General features: G+C 49.0%; 2 protein-coding genes across 3 annotated transcripts; both read right to left on the bottom strand.

The window, feature by feature from the left end:
• Positions 1-26: 26 nt before the first annotated feature.
• On the bottom strand, positions 27-1,843 carry LOC121672974 (mitochondrial cardiolipin hydrolase-like). Its single transcript, XM_042045945.1, has 2 exons — positions 1,426-1,843; positions 27-1,310 (listed from the first exon to the last, which is right to left on the bottom strand). Exons 1-2 carry the CDS (start codon positions 1,841-1,843, stop codon positions 1,069-1,071), a joined length of 660 nt encoding a protein of 219 aa, XP_041901879.1. The 3' UTR covers positions 27-1,068.
• A 1,720-nt stretch (positions 1,844-3,563) lies between these two features.
• On the bottom strand, positions 3,564-15,100 carry LOC121672971 (folliculin). Of its 2 annotated transcripts, none has more exons than XM_042045942.1 (12): positions 14,841-15,100; positions 13,308-13,586; positions 11,966-12,112; positions 11,099-11,320; positions 10,334-10,494; positions 9,533-9,624; positions 8,629-8,819; positions 7,954-8,067; positions 7,477-7,600; positions 7,085-7,216; positions 5,747-5,852; positions 3,564-4,981 (listed from the first exon to the last, which is right to left on the bottom strand). In XM_042045942.1, the coding sequence occupies exons 2-12, from the start codon at positions 13,554-13,556 to the stop codon at positions 4,780-4,782; spliced, it is 1,740 nt and encodes a 579-aa protein (XP_041901876.1). In that variant the 5' UTR covers positions 13,557-13,586; positions 14,841-15,100; the 3' UTR covers positions 3,564-4,779. The 2 variants fall into 2 exon arrangements, with proteins under 2 accessions (XP_041901876.1, XP_041901875.1); XM_042045941.1 differs by lacking the exon at positions 14,841-15,100 and adding an exon at positions 14,646-14,740.
• Between the last annotated feature and the right edge of the window lie 1,303 nt (positions 15,101-16,403).

The raw sequence follows: 16,403 nt of genomic DNA, 5'->3' as shown, positions 1-16,403 counted from the left end.
TGGAATGCCAAAGTCAGATGAGGATATTGATGTTTTCTGTGAAAATGCTTTATTTAACAGTGCCAATCGCAGCACTACTAGTAACAAAACTGGTAACAGAATATCAATTTGGAGAACTATTAAGGCACTTTCTATTTAGTATAAAACAATTATTACACAGACATTATTTAGAGTTTGAAATACTCAGGTTTACATCATCTTTGTTCCACCCTGAGTTGCAGGGATGGAGATGCCGCCTCCCTCCCCTCACTGTCCCCAGCCTGGTGCTGCCAGGAGAGGGCACAGACCATGGCATGGCATCCCAACACCTGAAAGAACCAGGGTTTCCAGACCTCTCCTGAAGTGGATGACCCAACTGCAGCCATGTCTGCTCTCCAGACAAACACTTATCCCAAAGAACCGTTTCTCTCATTTCCTTCCAGACTTCCCTACACTTCCTTGCTGGAAGAGAAGCTGTCATTACTATCTGTGCTCATGCTTTTACACTGGAGCTCTGCTAGCCTTTAACCAAAGGAAACATGCACAATCAAAACTTTAACATTTTTGCTATTTCCCACAAATTTCCTTTGACAAACTTTCAACAATTAATGCCAACAGGGAATATAACTGAGGCACTTAATCTATAGAAGCTCGTAACTGCTGTAGCCCTTTTATCTCTCCTTTAGTTACTGGTGTAGAGGAGCCCTTGGGCTACAATTCCATTTGGCATTGGCTACAATTCCATTCCATATCCCACGCTGGAAAACTTTCCTTTTACCACTGAAACACGTGCCCAGCACTGTGTGAACACACCTGGTCTGCACCAGGACTCAGCAACGAGCCTGCCCAAAGTTTTAATGCCTGTGAATGCAGCTCTATGCCTGTAACCCTCACAACCAAACAGTTGTGTCATTCCCTCTAGCACAGGAATGACCCACAGCAAGGGATCTGTGGCATTTTAGGGCAGAGAACACTTCTCTGGAGATGTTTACCAAAGTTACACCCAGATGGACAAAACAATGATGTCTATACATAATAATAAAATCTGTGGGTGTTACCATGCTCCACTAGCCCTGTAAGGCAGCTCAATCATTTATTGCCTTTGAGAAAAAAACTGTAATTGGTGGGATTGTATTCTTCCCAAATCCTTTCAAACTCATCCTGAAAAGCCTTGACATACTCGGCGTCCTCCACGACCAGCACATTCTCCCGGTTGCTCTGGATGGCCTGCGTGGTCCAGTTGAGGGAGCCTGTGATGAGCATCCTCCGGTCCACGATGGCGAACTTGTGGTGCATGTACCCGCTGTGCTGGTCGTGGCGCACCTGGATCCCTGCAGAGACAGACACCTTCTCAGGGGTCACCGAGCCCCGCAGTGGGCCCCGGCCACCCCGGGTGCCGGGCTCCATGCCCGTGCCGCGATCGATGCCCGGCTGCACCGCGCTCACCCGCGTGGCGCAGGCGGCCGATCTGGGAGCCGTGCAGCCCCATGTACTGCGCGTCCGTGACGAGGCGGACGCGGACCCCGCGGCGGTGCAGCAGCTGCACGGCGCGGGCGAGCTGCGGGCAGGAGAAGCAGAAGAGGCAGAGGTCGAGCGAGCGGCGGGCGGAGAGGAGGCGGCGCACGAGGCGGCTCAGGGCGGTGTCGCCGCTCGGCAGCGGGCACGGGCAGGGCCGGGCGGGCGCCCCGGGCTGGGCCGCCTCGGCCAGCAGCGCCTCGATGCAGCAGGGCCGCGAAGGGAAGAACAGCACCTCCCGCACGGGCCGGGCCCGCCGCCAGGCCAACACCGCCAGCGCCACCGCGGTCACCGCCGCCGCCGCCAGCGCCGCGCCCCGCGCACCCCCCACAGCCCCCAGAGCCCACATGGCCCGGCCCGGCCCGGCCCGCGCAGCCGCGGCAGAGGCGGGAGCGGCCTGTGGGGAGGAGTGGCCGCCACAAGGGGCTGGGCCGGGCTGCGAAATCCCGGCACCGAGCCTGCCCTCCCTTCCCCAAACGCCGACCCCTTCCCAGGCAGCGAAACTCTGACACCGAATCCTTCACCACACACCGACCGTGGACGCTGCAGACACACAACACATCCTTTAATCCGAGAATGGCTTGGGTTCGAAGGGATCTCAAAGGTCATCCAGTTCCAACCCCCTGCCATGGGCAGGGACACCTTCCACTATCCCAGGGTGCTCCAAGCCCCATCCGGCCTGGCCTTGCACACTTCCAGGGATGGGGCAGCCACAGCTTCTCTGGGCACCCTGTGCCAGGGGCTCAGCACCCTCAGGGTGGAATTCCTTCCCAATATCCCATCCATCCCTGCCCTCTGGCACTGGGAAGCCATACCCTGTGTCCTGTCACCCCAGTCCCTCTCCAGCTCTCCTGGAGCCCTTTTAGGCCCTGGAAGGGGCTCTTAGGTCTCCCTGGAGCCTTCTCTTCTCCAAGTGAACACCCCCAGCTCTCCCAGCCTCTCTCCAGAGCAGAGGGGCTCCATCCCTTGGAGCATCTTTGTGGCCTCCTCAGGACTTGCTCCAGCAGCTCCACATCCTTGTGATGTTGTTGGCCCCAGAGCTGGAGGCAGCTCTGCAGGTGGAGTCTCATGAGGGCAGAATAGAGGGGGACAATGACCTGCTGGACCCTGCCTGGCTGAGGAGACAGGGGTGGCAGAACCAGTACAAAAAGGCTTTGTCTGTAACTGCAGCCAGCAGTCACCCAGCACTGGGTCCATCACCCAGCAGCTGCAGCGCTCACCGCTCCCACCTCGCTCCCAGGTACACGCTGCTCAGCCAGGCAGAAATCACATTGGAATATTTATCCAGCATCAATCAGTTTGTCTCTAAGGCGTATCATTTGGAGGGAAGGAGGGTGGTGAAAGATGTCTGCAGACATGATGCTTTTGTTAATTAAGTTGTGCACATTCCAGCTCTTGTTGATGGCAAAGGGAGCACCCGCGGCCTCACCTGCGAGCTGCAGGAACCTGCCCAGGCAATCATTTGGTAATCCCACATATAGATGTGTTTTGGCAGGCAAGCACAGCTGGGGTGTAGGTTCACTCACTTGGCAGCTCTCCCCCTTCTTTCCTGTGGGCATTTTATAAGTGTTAAGTTAGTGGTTTCCTTGCCCTGGCTCAAAACTGAGTCTGGTTGTCCATGACGGCCTCGGTTCAGGTCAGGATGGAGAGGGATCAACATCGTGCACGACTCACCAAGAGCAAGGGAGAAGCAGCAGCCTCGGGCTCGATCTCGTGACCAACCAACCTTTTGTTGTTTTGGAACAAACCACTGGAGTAGGTTTGTTGGATTGCTTGGGAGAGCTGAATTTTTCAAAAGACAAAACCAGTTCAGCAATCAAAAAGGTCTCAATGTCAAATGATGCCAAACTCACCTGCTCTGTTACGCAGCTCTGGACTGGACCAGAATAGTTTTAAAATAAAGAGTACTAGATCAGTCTACAAGAAACTAATACAAAGATAAGCAGAAAAGAACTATATTAAATCCTCTACATTAGATTTTGGCTATGGATGCAGGAATTTTGTGGATCAATTGCTGCTTCCCCCCCCCACAACACACACACACATTGAAAATGAACACAAAACCAGGCTTTGTTCATTTTACAAAAATAGCTCTTATGAGATTTAATGCCTGTCTCCATTTTACAGATGTTCCAGACAAAAATCAACCTGCATATTTTATATATAAGAACAGAACTTGTGACAAGCTGGAACATCCTCTCTGAGCTTGAGTGAGTGTAGAAGGTCACCTGGGTAAAACCTGCCTTTAGCTTGTTCAAAATATCTGTGGTAATGTCAAGTGTTCCCAATAATGATCCAGAAAAACAAAAAAAAGACATAAATCCCAGACTTCACAACAGAAACAGTGATTCCTTACAGTACAGATAAGGAATATCTGGTTAGGTAATTAAAAAATGCACCAAGGTTTTCATCAACTATTAAGCAAAAATGGCTACTATAGAGTTATATAAGGGAGCACCTACAGGTTGAATCTCTTCTGCTTAACTTAATTAGGAAGCTAAAAAAGACAGAAGAGAACCTTATCCTGGCGAGGTTATCTTAATTACCTGGAAGTTCTGCAACCACAGGCAAAACAAGGCGAGTATTTTCCCCTCTGAGAGGCAAGCAGGCTGCATTTTGAGACTTCTTATTTTACAATTCACCCTCCCAGACAAGATTTCCAAAGCAAATGCTAAAACCGTCTCAAGTTAAGATATAAATAAATAAAGAGGAGTGACAGGACTCCCGTGGGATATCCTGACTTATGCTACAGCAGAAAATAGTCTCTTAAATCTGAGCACAAAGTCGTTTGAAATAATTTACATGTGATCCATACCCTGTGACGTGTCTCTTATTTTTGGTTCTTGTTCTCTCAGGCATTTAGGAGATTTATGAGGGATTTCAGTGAGATTAACCATATGCACTCCCAGGAGTTCTGGATGTTGTCACAGGCCTGCCAAGGAATCCAAAGGTGAGGCCTGCTGCCACACCATGAGGCTTAATGAGGACAGGATGGGATTTTAATTAATTTAGCTGGTTCTTTGAGCATTGCTGTGTTTTAGTCTCGAGTGTGCACATCTAGATTGAGCTGAGTTCCAGGAGAGACAGAAGCACTGTGGATTAGCACTTATTAGTCCAGTCTCACAGCAAGTAGAAAAGACTCAAGTCACTCTTCAAGTTGGTTTGAGGACGAGGAGAATAGTGATGAAGCCTCACTATCCACCTAAAGCACATGCTGCAGGCTCAGCAGAGGTAACCAGGGTTCCCTGCTCTTCTCTGAAGGCAGCAGGGGAGGTTGGGCACCCTTTAATTCCGGGACTCTGAGGACGTTGGGCTGCGAACTGTTGACATCAGGTGGGACTTGTACGTCTTGCTCAGGCCGGTCATCCAGAACTTGAGAAGCTTGACATTGTCCTCCTCTGCAGCTCCCAGAATGCTCAGCAGTTTTTGGGTATCCTCCTTGGGTCTGCTGTCCACTTTAGTGAATTTAAAGAGGACTTTCACTTTACTGCAGGAACAAGAGATTCCTGTCATTATCAAATGGACTCGCACGCATCAAACAGGGAACAAGGAGGAACTGGAGCTTCTCTTGGGACCTACTGCAACTAAATGTTAATAAATCCTTCAACCAGTGTTTCATGGAAACTATTCTCATGCTTTGATGAAGGAGGGGGATTAGTTAGGGAGATGACTCATTTGCAGTAATAATGGCATATTTCTAGTTTGGTTTTTTCACTCTAGCAGAAAGTAGAACAATTAATAGTGACAACTGGGAATCTTCCCTGCGAGACAAATCCAGGGCCCATCTGGCCTTCAGGTAAATTCACAAACTCGTGATATTCCATCAATTATTTCACATGACTGACTGGTCTTCCTTTACAGCTACCTGCATCTCTGAAATGCAGTGCCTGAAGGCAGAACCTGGGCATGTGTTTGGGTGTTACCTGTGCTGGGGTATGGCCACGCTGACAGGCAGAGAGGGATTTGCATATTTAATCCTCCTAACCAAGGTGAGGCAGACAGGTGTTGTCATGCAGGTAACCTACAGATGTGTGTACTGAAGCATAAAGGTTAAGAACTGCTTAAAGCCAAAAAGAGATTTAGGACTAGAGTAGAAAATTCTTAACTCCTGACTTAATTTGCTCCTGTAAATCCAACTACTGCTGAACTGCAGCAGAAGTCACCTGGACTGAAGTGTGTCCTGCACTCTGCTGTAACTGTTCTAGGAGCAGTGCCAAAGCTGCTCCCCTGAAAGCAAGGTAGCTCTACTTACTTCATCCACTCCTCCTTCAGGCAAACAAGGCACTGATCCACAACATCCACGGAGAGGTTCTGGTTGGTCAGGGCAGCTTCGATCTTGTTCAAGATTGTTGGGCCAACTGCAGGAGCAGAAAAAGGGGGAAAGGGTGAGAAAGAGGACACACAAGCCAAAGGTTACTGCTTACACCCTTACTACTACTTCTTAAATATATCCCCCAGTGGCCTGCTGGGATTTCATTTCCATGGAAGAGGAGCTGAAGATCATCCCATTAGAAAACCATCTGATCCAAGAAGCAACATGGAATTCAGTGAAGGACCCTGGGACATCAAAACAGGTTCAGGGGCCTTTGTTTTCTTCAGCCCCACTTCTTAACTGCTGCTTATCTTTTGTTGTGCCCTTATCAAAAGATCCTTAAAAACAAAAGGTTATGAAAAAGCCTTCATGCTTTGTACATACATATAAAAATATGAACCCTCAACTTACTCTTGATTTAATGTTCCTCTTGTTAAGGGCAGTTCCAGGATACTTAGAGAAAAAATAAACCAGCAACCAACCCAAGGCATTCCTGGACCACTTTTTGGAAGTCCCTAGGAGACTTTTTTCCCTAGTAAGTTTGATGGTGTGGTGGAGAAAAGACCTTCCAGTGATTATTTTTGTCCAGAAGTTTCTGGACATGCCACTGATTGGATGGAAAATAGACTGGTGTATTCATACATGTGCAATAGGAAGAGCACTACGTAGAGAGAAGTCTCTGCTTTGCTTCTCTACCTTCAGGGACAGAGAGGAAGGATGAGTCATCTGCCATGTCTTTTGAGACACTCAGTGAGGCCAATTCATCTAAATTAAGACTTCACAGAAAACATGAGACTGATGGACCTTACTCAAATCACACCTTAAGTGCACATGTTCAACTGCTGGAAGGAAGTAGGTAAAATTATATAAAAAAGTCTGGGTATTTCTCTATCAGTCATATTTGGCTATCAAGTGGAATGTGGAAAATTAGTGATGTTGTGGTCCTTACAAGTTAGTCTTACTCAAAATAAATACTCAAGTATTCCAGGATTGAAAGTGTAGGCTACAGAATTTCCCTACAATTTTTCTTACACGTATGTTACAGAATCCATTTCTCATTTATGAAAATTAATAGGCAAAATGCTGATCTGGGAGAACAAATCTTTTATAATTGAACAATCTGTGGTGAACCTCACCTCAAACAGCTAAACCCCAGCTGAATATTGACCCAGCTTCTACTCCAACCTCCTTAAGGGCCAGTACATGAAAACCAGTTAAAGATCAAGATGCTCTTTGAATCTCAGTGACAGAGGTTCTTTCTGCTTTCAAAGCACCCACCTCGATCTGCTGCAACAGGGCTCCCACTGGTGACAATGAACTCATACTTGTTGAGGGACTGCTCATCATCAAACAGGGTTGGGTAGAGGCTGGAGCGGGTGGCAGTGCGGACTTCCACGAGGACAGCAAACTCTGGAGCAACAAGAGTCCAAAAGAACGTGAGCTGTGCTAGGGCAGATTCCAAAACACAGCTACAGACCCTGCTATGGGCAGTGCCTAGAGAAGGTGTCACATCTTTTAGTCACTGACCAGGCAAAGACATGGGGAAAACAAAATGAAGCAGTTCAGGCTTTATTTCATGCAGGCAATACTTATTTAAAAAAAATTAAAAATCTGGTGTCCTTTAACATGAGATGACAGCAAGAGGAGAAGGTTCTGCAAGAGGTTCTTACCAGATGACAGGATGTGGGGTGGGATTTGGACATGTGGGCTCAGGCCTAGGAAGTTGCACCGATAGGCCTCCTCATACTGGTCACTGTAGGGGATGATCCGCACACACCCGATGGGCAGCATCGTCTGCAGGGGGAAGGAAACCAGTCAAGAGAAACTCTGGAAGTAAAACTAAAGGACAATTGTCTCCCTGACTTCAGGGCTGACCAAGAGCTGGAGCACTGCTTAGGCAGATGCTCCTGATTTGGAGGATCGAAGTAACCTACTCAGCTTGAGAGCCCATGCAGTCGCTGAGGACAAGCAAGACACCCAAAGGTTGTGCATGTTTTTTTGGGCCTTTTAATTGTTGTTTTTCTCAAAAACCACATAATTTAGAACACACTCTTCACAAGATTACATATCGGGGCAGATCATTATAAAGGCTGGAGCAGTAGAGAAATACATGTAAAAATATGCAGCCAAGAAATAAATGTTTCTACCCGTAGCACATCAAAGGCAGACTGGACAAGATCCATATCTCGAGCTTTCCAGATGACCTGGTTCCCCATCAGAACATGCCAAGCTAGCATTCGGAATGCTGATGCCCCAAGAACCTGGAAAAAAAAAACCCAAAGCATTCTGCATTGGTTACAAAAATGAGTGAAATGTCCAGTTTGCCCCGTTAAAAACATGAGTGACAGGTAGGAAAATGGCTAGAACTGAACAGCAGGAACAAACATGGAAATTTAGCACATGAACCTTCCCCCTCAGCCAGGTCACTGGGAGCACTGGAGAAAAGCAAGATCTGCACAGAATAATTTATTCTATTTGTAAATTATTTTTCCTCTCTGAAACACTTTTTTTAAAGGCAAATATTACTTGGCTTTAAAGATGCTGCACAACCTCTGTATTAAATTACTGCTCTTGGGAAGAAGAGAAGTGCAGAATTTGAGAGAAATCATCTGACTCCACCCCACATGACTGATGATCACCAGAGGCCCACATGAGGAAGGGAGCATGCCTGGAGATGCAGTTCACATCATGTTCCTGGCTGGGCAGGCACTGTGCTGAACACAGCACCAGGACATGTGCAGATTGCAGGAAATAAATGTATCTTTTAAAAAAAAAGGCATTATCAGGAGAAAAGAGCTTGTGGACTCAGCACCCTTTCTTACCTGTCTCATGTGCCTGAGAGAGCGAAAGACAGACAACCTTCTGTGAGCTATGTTCCAGCTGTTGCAATCTGGCATCAGAGATGTTTCAGGGGAGCTTTTGGACAGCTCCTGCCCTTCCACAACATCTGGCTGGGAAGAAGGCTTCTCTTCTTCCTCAGAACCATCCCAGCCTTCTGACTCTTCTTTCAGATCTAGCGAAAAAAAAAAAAAGCCAGAGTGGTCATAAAAATTGCTGCTGTCTAGGAATGGAAACTGGAAAGTGCCCACATGGGTGTATGTGGGAAGAGAGAGCTCAGAACACAGTAACTGAAAGTACTGGCAGCAGCACAGACACACCAAAGTGTTAATGACGTGTTAATTCAGATAAAAATAACTACTCAAGGGTCAAGAAGGAATTTTTCATCTTCTACAGAACAGAAAGTCATATTTTTTTATCAGCTATGTTCTCTATTCTTGTTTTAAAAGTTATAGCCAAAGCTTTGTAGACTCTAGTCTAAATGGGTTGATAAAATAATTCAATGCAGGAAAAAAAAAACTATGATCCTTTACTTTTAGAAAGTTTGTAGAAAAAGAAGCAAGAAATGCATATGTTGTGACTGCAAATCCTCCTGGCTATAGAGATTCGTTGGGAGGGCCAGCCCAGCCAGAGAGAACAATCTTGATGATGCAACACTGCTACTCAAGTGACAAACACCACGTGCAGAGAGCCTTTGAGGTGCCTGGATTTCACATTCCTGTCAGAGCCATCTCCAGATGGGAGAGTGGATCAGCTGCTTCAGGGACTACCATGAAGGTAAAGGAGATGAGCAATGTTTGTGCTTAAGATGCTGATCAAAGGACCCAGGGTTTCACCATCTAAAGCATTCTCAGAGGGTCTTTGCAGCTCTGGAAACTTCTAGCTCACCTGCAAGTTTCTCCATCTGAACAAGGGTGTCTTCTGTGGGTGCTCCCTCCAGAAGCTTCTCTGTAAGCCGGCTACCACAAGCTTTCAGAAGCCTGGAGACATTGAAAGGAAGAGTAGCAGGGTTCATGCAGCTTGCCAAGTAAGACACTTGGTGCCATGATGTCAATAAAAACTCCAGCACTAACCAGCACATCCCTGTGCTTTCATCAGTGTGGGACTATCGGCCCATCTTACAATCCCTGCCATGCAAAGTCACCCACATCCCATTGCTCTGCAATTTCTTAGTGCAGCATGCTTATCCCCCATCCAAATCACATGCCAGTGTTGCAACCCTCCCTGTGGCATCTTTCCAGGGAAGTTTAATGAACCAGTCAGGCACTGGAGCAACTGGACTCTCTCAGAGCCCAATGGCTGCATGTCCCACGCTGCTGATCCCAACACAGAGGCACTCCGAGGTGAACCACCACGGTCTGTCACATGTGAATTCGGGGTGCAACACACTGGGGGTAGGAGCATCTTTTATCCTTCCACACTTCCACACTGCAAAACCTTTCCATCTGCACAGCCATGGCCTCTATTAGCTGCCACATTAGTTTTACTTCACAGTAAAAAGACATTTATTTGTCCTAAAGGCATCAGTGTTGGCTCTTTCCAGTTCAGATGCTACTCAGCAAAGTCTAAGTATTACCTCAAAAAAAAAAAAAAATACCCAAACACTCAAATCACATTCCCAGTCTTTCAGGATATGGCAATATCCTCCTCAGGAAGGAGGTGTACAAGCTGAGAACAGCAGCGCATTACCAAGCAAAGGAGGTGTGCAGACAGGCCCAGAGGTTCTCGTCATTGGTCAGGGATGTCAGGGAGCGGGCGGCGTTCCCGTTGCGCTGGTGCAGGAAGGGGGTGAAGGCTGTGTTCATGCGCTGGGCACGCTGGGGGCACCCAAACTGCTCTGCTTCAAACACCTGCACACACAACAAGGGCAGCGTCACAGACTGAAAGAGATTCAGTGTTTGCACAGAGCTCAGCCAAAAAGTCACAACAAAAATACCAAGTGAAAAGGGTGCGTCACACAGACCTATCCAGTTACAGGAAAACAGAGAGAAGGGACATCTTATTCTTAGATGGACTAAAATTATCACTAGGTAACATCTGTGCTCCAAAATCACTGTCCTCCCCAGATTTACTTACTTGCATTTGTAACAGAGCTGTTGTCTACCAGGCCTGTAAAAAGCATCAAGTGTTTCAAGTGACAAAAATACCCTGTTCCTTCCCTCCTACATGCCAAACACAGAATCCTGGAATGGTTTGGGTTGGAAAGGACCTTAAAATTCAACTTGTTCCAACCACCCTGCCACATGCAGGGACATCTTCCACTAGACCAGGTTGCTCCAAGCCCTGTCCAACCTGGCTGTGAAGACTTCCAGGGATGGGGATACACACCATTCTCCTTGTGTCAATCTTAACAATTACCCTGGCATGAGCTGGATCAGCTTTTTGACTCAGCTGTCAATCAGGGACCGTGATGCTGCACTAACATTGAGTCACAGGAACTCTGCACTGACCCACCTTCAGCGCTTTGCCCTGGAGCTCATCAATGATGCCTCTGATTTTTCCCAGCAAGAAAGGCCAGGAGTTGATGAGGTAAATCCGGTCCATCATGATGGTGATGATGCTGTACCAGCGCTGGAAACCTCGAGCCAGGCTGTCTTTGATAAAGAAGGTGTGGCTGAACACAAAACCATGCTGTTCATCTCCAAAAAAAATTGGGCCTTCACGTCCTGGGCAGACCTGAAGGGAAGGGACACACACCAAAGTCATTAAATACATCACAGAGTAACCAACTAAACAGCTTCCTGCACTTTAACACCCACTTGGTAAATAAATGAAGCCTTTTTACACTACTACCCCAAAAGTGTGGTCCAACAGCCCTCCAGAGGTATCCTACAAACACTCCAAATCCTTACATTTAACTGTATTTTAAGAATTCAGCTCCATTCAACTACAATACTGAGAATCCAGAAGGAATTTTGCTGATCCTGACACACAACTGCTCATTAATCTGTAAGGTTTTTCCTTCATATCTGTTAGAGGATGAATATTAATGGTCTACAAAGGGCACTCAACAACAGATTCGGAGGTTTTTACAAGAATAGGTTATCTTACAATGAAAATTAATAAGCACAAGGAATGAAACCAAGAAGGGGATATTTTTAGCCTCACAACATGAGAGGAAGGAACCCTCAAGCTTATCAAAGATCAAGCTTAAAAAATACCACCAATTCTGGAATAAACAGACTTCTGCGCCTGTCTTTCCACCTCGTTCCCTCAGTGTTTCAGTCCGCACAGAGCAGCCAGGATCAGCTAAGAAATATCTTGGATCTGAAGTGATACAGGAGCCATAAATAGTGTTTCCCTGTCCTCCAAGGCAGGTACCTCACAGCTGAGGCTGCGGACGCAGGCCTGGCGCACGATGCTGAACAGCTGGGGGTGGTTTGGGTGCTGGTGGCTGACGTACTTGATCGAGGTCTCTTTGTCGTGGCTGACGTACCCCGGGTGTCCTCCTGCAAGAGAGCGGCAGCCCTGAAGGCAGAAAAGCACATCCAGCCATAAATGAGAGTGCAGTTATCTCGGGTTTCCAAAGAGTTCTGAAGCTTTGTTCCCTCCAAAACACCGTAAAATGTTATTCACACACACAGACAGGAACACAAAGACTCAGAACACAAGGAATGTGAATCAGGGTCAGGATTTGAGCTCAGCTCCTCACACAAAACTCTGATATACTTCCTCTGTTCTTATGCTCATTTTCCACTATTTAATTTCATTGTGAACTTGGTGCTGGCTCTACAGCTGGTAAAGTTCAGTTACAGCAGCTGTGAAACCAACTGGCCAAACAAAACTGGCTCTACAGCTGAAGGGAAAGTAAATAATAAATATGTCAGAGCAAGTACTGATAGAAGACAAGTATGAGAATCATGGAATCATGGAATGGTTTGGGTTGGAAGGGACCTTAAAGATCACCTCGTTCCACCCCCTGCCATGGGCAGGGACACCTCCCACTGTCCCAGGTTGCCCTAAGCCCGGTCCAACCTGGCCTTGGACACTTCCAGGGATGGGGCAACCTGTGCCAGGGCCTCACCACCCTGACAGGGAAAAATTTCTTTAGTATATCCAACCTAAATTCCCCCTCTTTCAGTTTCAACACACTGCTCCTTGTCCTATCACTGCAGTTTCTGATGAAGAGTCCCTCTCTGGATTCCCTACAGGCCCATTCAGACACTGGAAGGTTGCTGTGAGGTCTCCACACAAAGTTCTGTTCTCCAGGCTGAACAGCCCTGAACGACTGAGAATATACATTTTTCCTATTGTTTTAATTGATTTTGCTTTTTATATGTTTCCTAACCAATACTGCTCTTAAAATTATTATTAATAAATGATCTGACCTAATCTAACAAAGTAAATGCTCTTTGAGGATTAGGAAAGTATTTCTTATCCACAAGAGAATCACAGAATCACAGAGCTTAAAGACCTCAAGGTCCTGTCAAGGTGTATGTATTCAACAACAGCTCCTCCATCCTCTTGTGATGGATCATTAGGATTAGACTTAGGGCTAGCTTGCAGTTCATGAGGACTTGGAGATCTTCTGGCACTGACACATACAAAACAAGTTCTGTTCACATTTTTTTCTCTCTAAACAATTGAATTTACATCAGAGAATCCCAGAGCCCTTTAGCCAAGCCAAGGACACCAATGCCCATACACAGATTTTCACACTTGCCTCACACATGTCTGATTTCTTTGGCCCTGGGCTGCTGGAGTCGGCGCTGGCCCCTTCAGCCGGGCTGTGTGAGCGGATCCGGCTGCTCATCTGAATCCCACCTTCCTCCTCTTCTGCCTGTTCATTCTGCCCGGAGATGTCCCCGCTGCCGGCGCCCTGCGGGAGTGGTGAATGCAGGACCTCGGTGCAGAACAGGGTGCGAGGGCCGTGGAGCTCACAGAAATGGCACAGAGCAACGATAGCGTTCATAGTGAGGGCTCAGCACACCTGCCAGACCTCCTGCAGCCAGGGAGAGAGCACACGGTCAGCACACGGGGTATCATAGCATCTCTCAGGCCTCACTGGTGCCAGTCCTGTTCTGCATCCCTCCAGGAACAGCTGGCCTTAAGCTCAGCCTGAGCCTGGGAACTCCAAGACCATCGAGTCCAACTTGAGATCCCCACCTTGACACCCAGACCAGAACACTGAGTGCCACATCCAGTCTTTCCTTAAACCCCTCCAGGGATGGTGACTCCAACACCCTCCTGGGCATTCCACTGATCCAGGACCAACCTTCTGTGTACTGATGGGACGGGCTCGAGCAACCCAACCTGCTGTGCCCATATCCTGGACACTGAGCCAGGACACCTCAAGCCCCACGGGGGTGAATGAGGCTGGACCAACCCCTCATGCCCAGACACCTCCAGTCTTACAGGGACAGGTTCAGGGAGTCCCGGAATGGTTTGGGTTGGAAGGGACCTTGAAAATCATCCAGTACAACCTCCTGCCATGGGCAGGGACACGTTCCATTATCCCAGGTTGCTCCAAGCCCTGTCCAACCTGGCTTGAACACTTCCAGGGATGGGGTAGCCACAGCTTCTCCGGCCAACCTCTGCCAGGGCCTCACCACCCTCACAGCGCAAATTTCTTCCCAATATCCCATCTAGCCCCGCTGTCAGTTTGAAGCTTGTCCTGTCACTCCAGACCCCTGTAAAGTCTTGCCCCATTTTTCCTGTAAGTTCCTTTAGGTACTGGAAGGCCACAGTTAGGTCACCCCCAAGGCTTCTGTTTTCTAGGCTGAACAATCCCTATTCTTCCAGCCTTTCCTCAAAGGAGAGGTGCTCCTCTCCTCTGACCAACTTGGTGGCCTCCTCTGGATCAAGGCTGAGGTCACACAGACCCGACCCCCGTGCCCGGAGCCTCAGGAACGGTCCGGCCCTGCTGAGCGCCCGCGGATCCGAACGCCTCAGGCCCTGCCGGACCCGGGCCGGCCTATCCTGCCGGGCCCCGTGTCCGGTTCCCCGTGCCCGGTCACCCCCGGCCCAGTCCCGGCTCCCCGTGCCCGGAGACCCCGCTCACCGCGGCTCCCCCGGCCCGGCCCGTGTCCGCGGGCGCCTGACACCGACTGACCCACCGGCCGTACCACCCTCACTGCCAGCTGGGGGGGGGGGACAGGGGCAGACAGCTCCTCGCCCGCGCGCCCGTCGACGCCGCGGAGAAGCGCGAAGATGGAGAAAAAAGTAGGAGAGAGAGAGATGAGAAGCCCGTTCGTACCGTGGGACTGAGCTGGCCGTCCCGCCGTTCTCCTGGGGAACAGCTACCTCCCCGGCTGCAGCAGTGGCTCGGCCCAGGGCCGCACTGCCCACATGGGCCGGGCGGAGCCATTACCTCAAGGGAGAGGGGACATGAGGAGGCATAGAAGGCGCCTCCTCCCCTCGCGCCGCTACACCCGTCCAGCTGTCACAGCGCAGAGTGGGAACAGTGGTGTTTGATCACCGGGAACACGAGAAGGGACGAGCGGCAGCCTGCGACCCGCGGGGGCCGCCCCGGGAGCGGGCCGCGCTCCCCCCGCGGGGTGGTACGGTCCTCACTGTGGGTCACGTGAGCAGCGGGCGCTGGGAGGGAACCCCGGGCGGCCGCGGGCGGAGTCCCCGAAGGAGCCGGGACGGGAACCGGGAGCGGGGGGACGCGGCGGGGCCGGGGCCGGGGCCGGGGCCGGGGGCAGAGGCTGCCGCGTTAGCGAGCTTCGCCATCGGCTGCCGCAGGGCCTCTTCCCGGCACTGCCCCCCGCCTCAGGGCGGTGCCGTGTTCTCCGCAGGCTCGGCGCGACTTCTCCACTGGAGACTCAGCACCCACTGTCTGTCTTAATTCTTTAAAGTGCTTAGAATGTAAGATTATGGCAGATGAAGGCTTCGAAGTATTGTCGTTTCCCGATTTATAAAGCAGCTGTATGGTGTTTACTCAGGTACAGCCCGGGAAGACCAGGGAGCAAATGCCAAAGTTAAATCTGTTCAGGCTCTTCATTTCCATTAAACTACTACAGTTTCTCTTCAGGATATCAAGTTTAAGTATTAAAAGATTATATACCTCTAGGAATCTATGACAGAAAGCTAAACCAAATTCCATGTGAACTATTAGGCTTCAAAATAACAAAGTACCGGATTCTTCCCTGCCCCTTGGAGTTGCCCCTTACAGAGTTTTAAATACCCGAATCTGAATGAAAATAGTAAATTTTCAAGAATATAACAGCATAGATTATTTAACTGAGTAAAACTTGTACTTCAATCCCAAGAAAAGAGCAGCTGATACCACTATAAGACATGCCTCTGGATCCAAGCAGCCACACATGGACTAATAATTACGGCTCTGATAAAAACAATACCCAGATGGCCTGCAAGATGGATTATTACAGAAACACAGAGGTCAGACATGAATCCCAGAATGGTTTGGGTTGGAAAGACCTTATGGACCATCCCATTCCAACCCCCTGCCATGGGCAGGGACATCTTCACTAGACCAGATTGCTCAGAGTAAGTGTTCCATCCAAAATCCCAAAGCCCATCTAGACAAGGACCTGCAGCAGCACTTCTCAAGAAAGACACAAAAGAAAGACTATTTCTACTCAGAATTGCTCAGGAGAGCACTGAGGAGTCACCAGCAGGGCTTGAACACCTCCGGAGCAGAGGGCACTGCCACACAGAGCAGGCAACCAGCAGCCTCCCCAGTCAGCCAAATCATCTCCTGAAAAGCAACCAGAACAAGAGATCCCCCCCCAAAAATCTAAGGAAAACCCAAATACAGAAGACCTACAATCTCATTTAAGACAAACTAAGAATG

This window comes from Corvus kubaryi, unplaced genomic scaffold (assembly GCF_017639235.1).
Source record: "Corvus kubaryi isolate FWS band 111438036 unplaced genomic scaffold, C.kubaryi_AGA036_p1.0 65066, whole genome shotgun sequence".
Lineage (NCBI taxonomy): Eukaryota > Metazoa > Chordata > Aves > Passeriformes > Corvidae > Corvus > Corvus kubaryi.
Note: the sequence above shows the minus strand (reverse complement) of the source record. Positions and strands in the feature narration are given on the sequence as shown.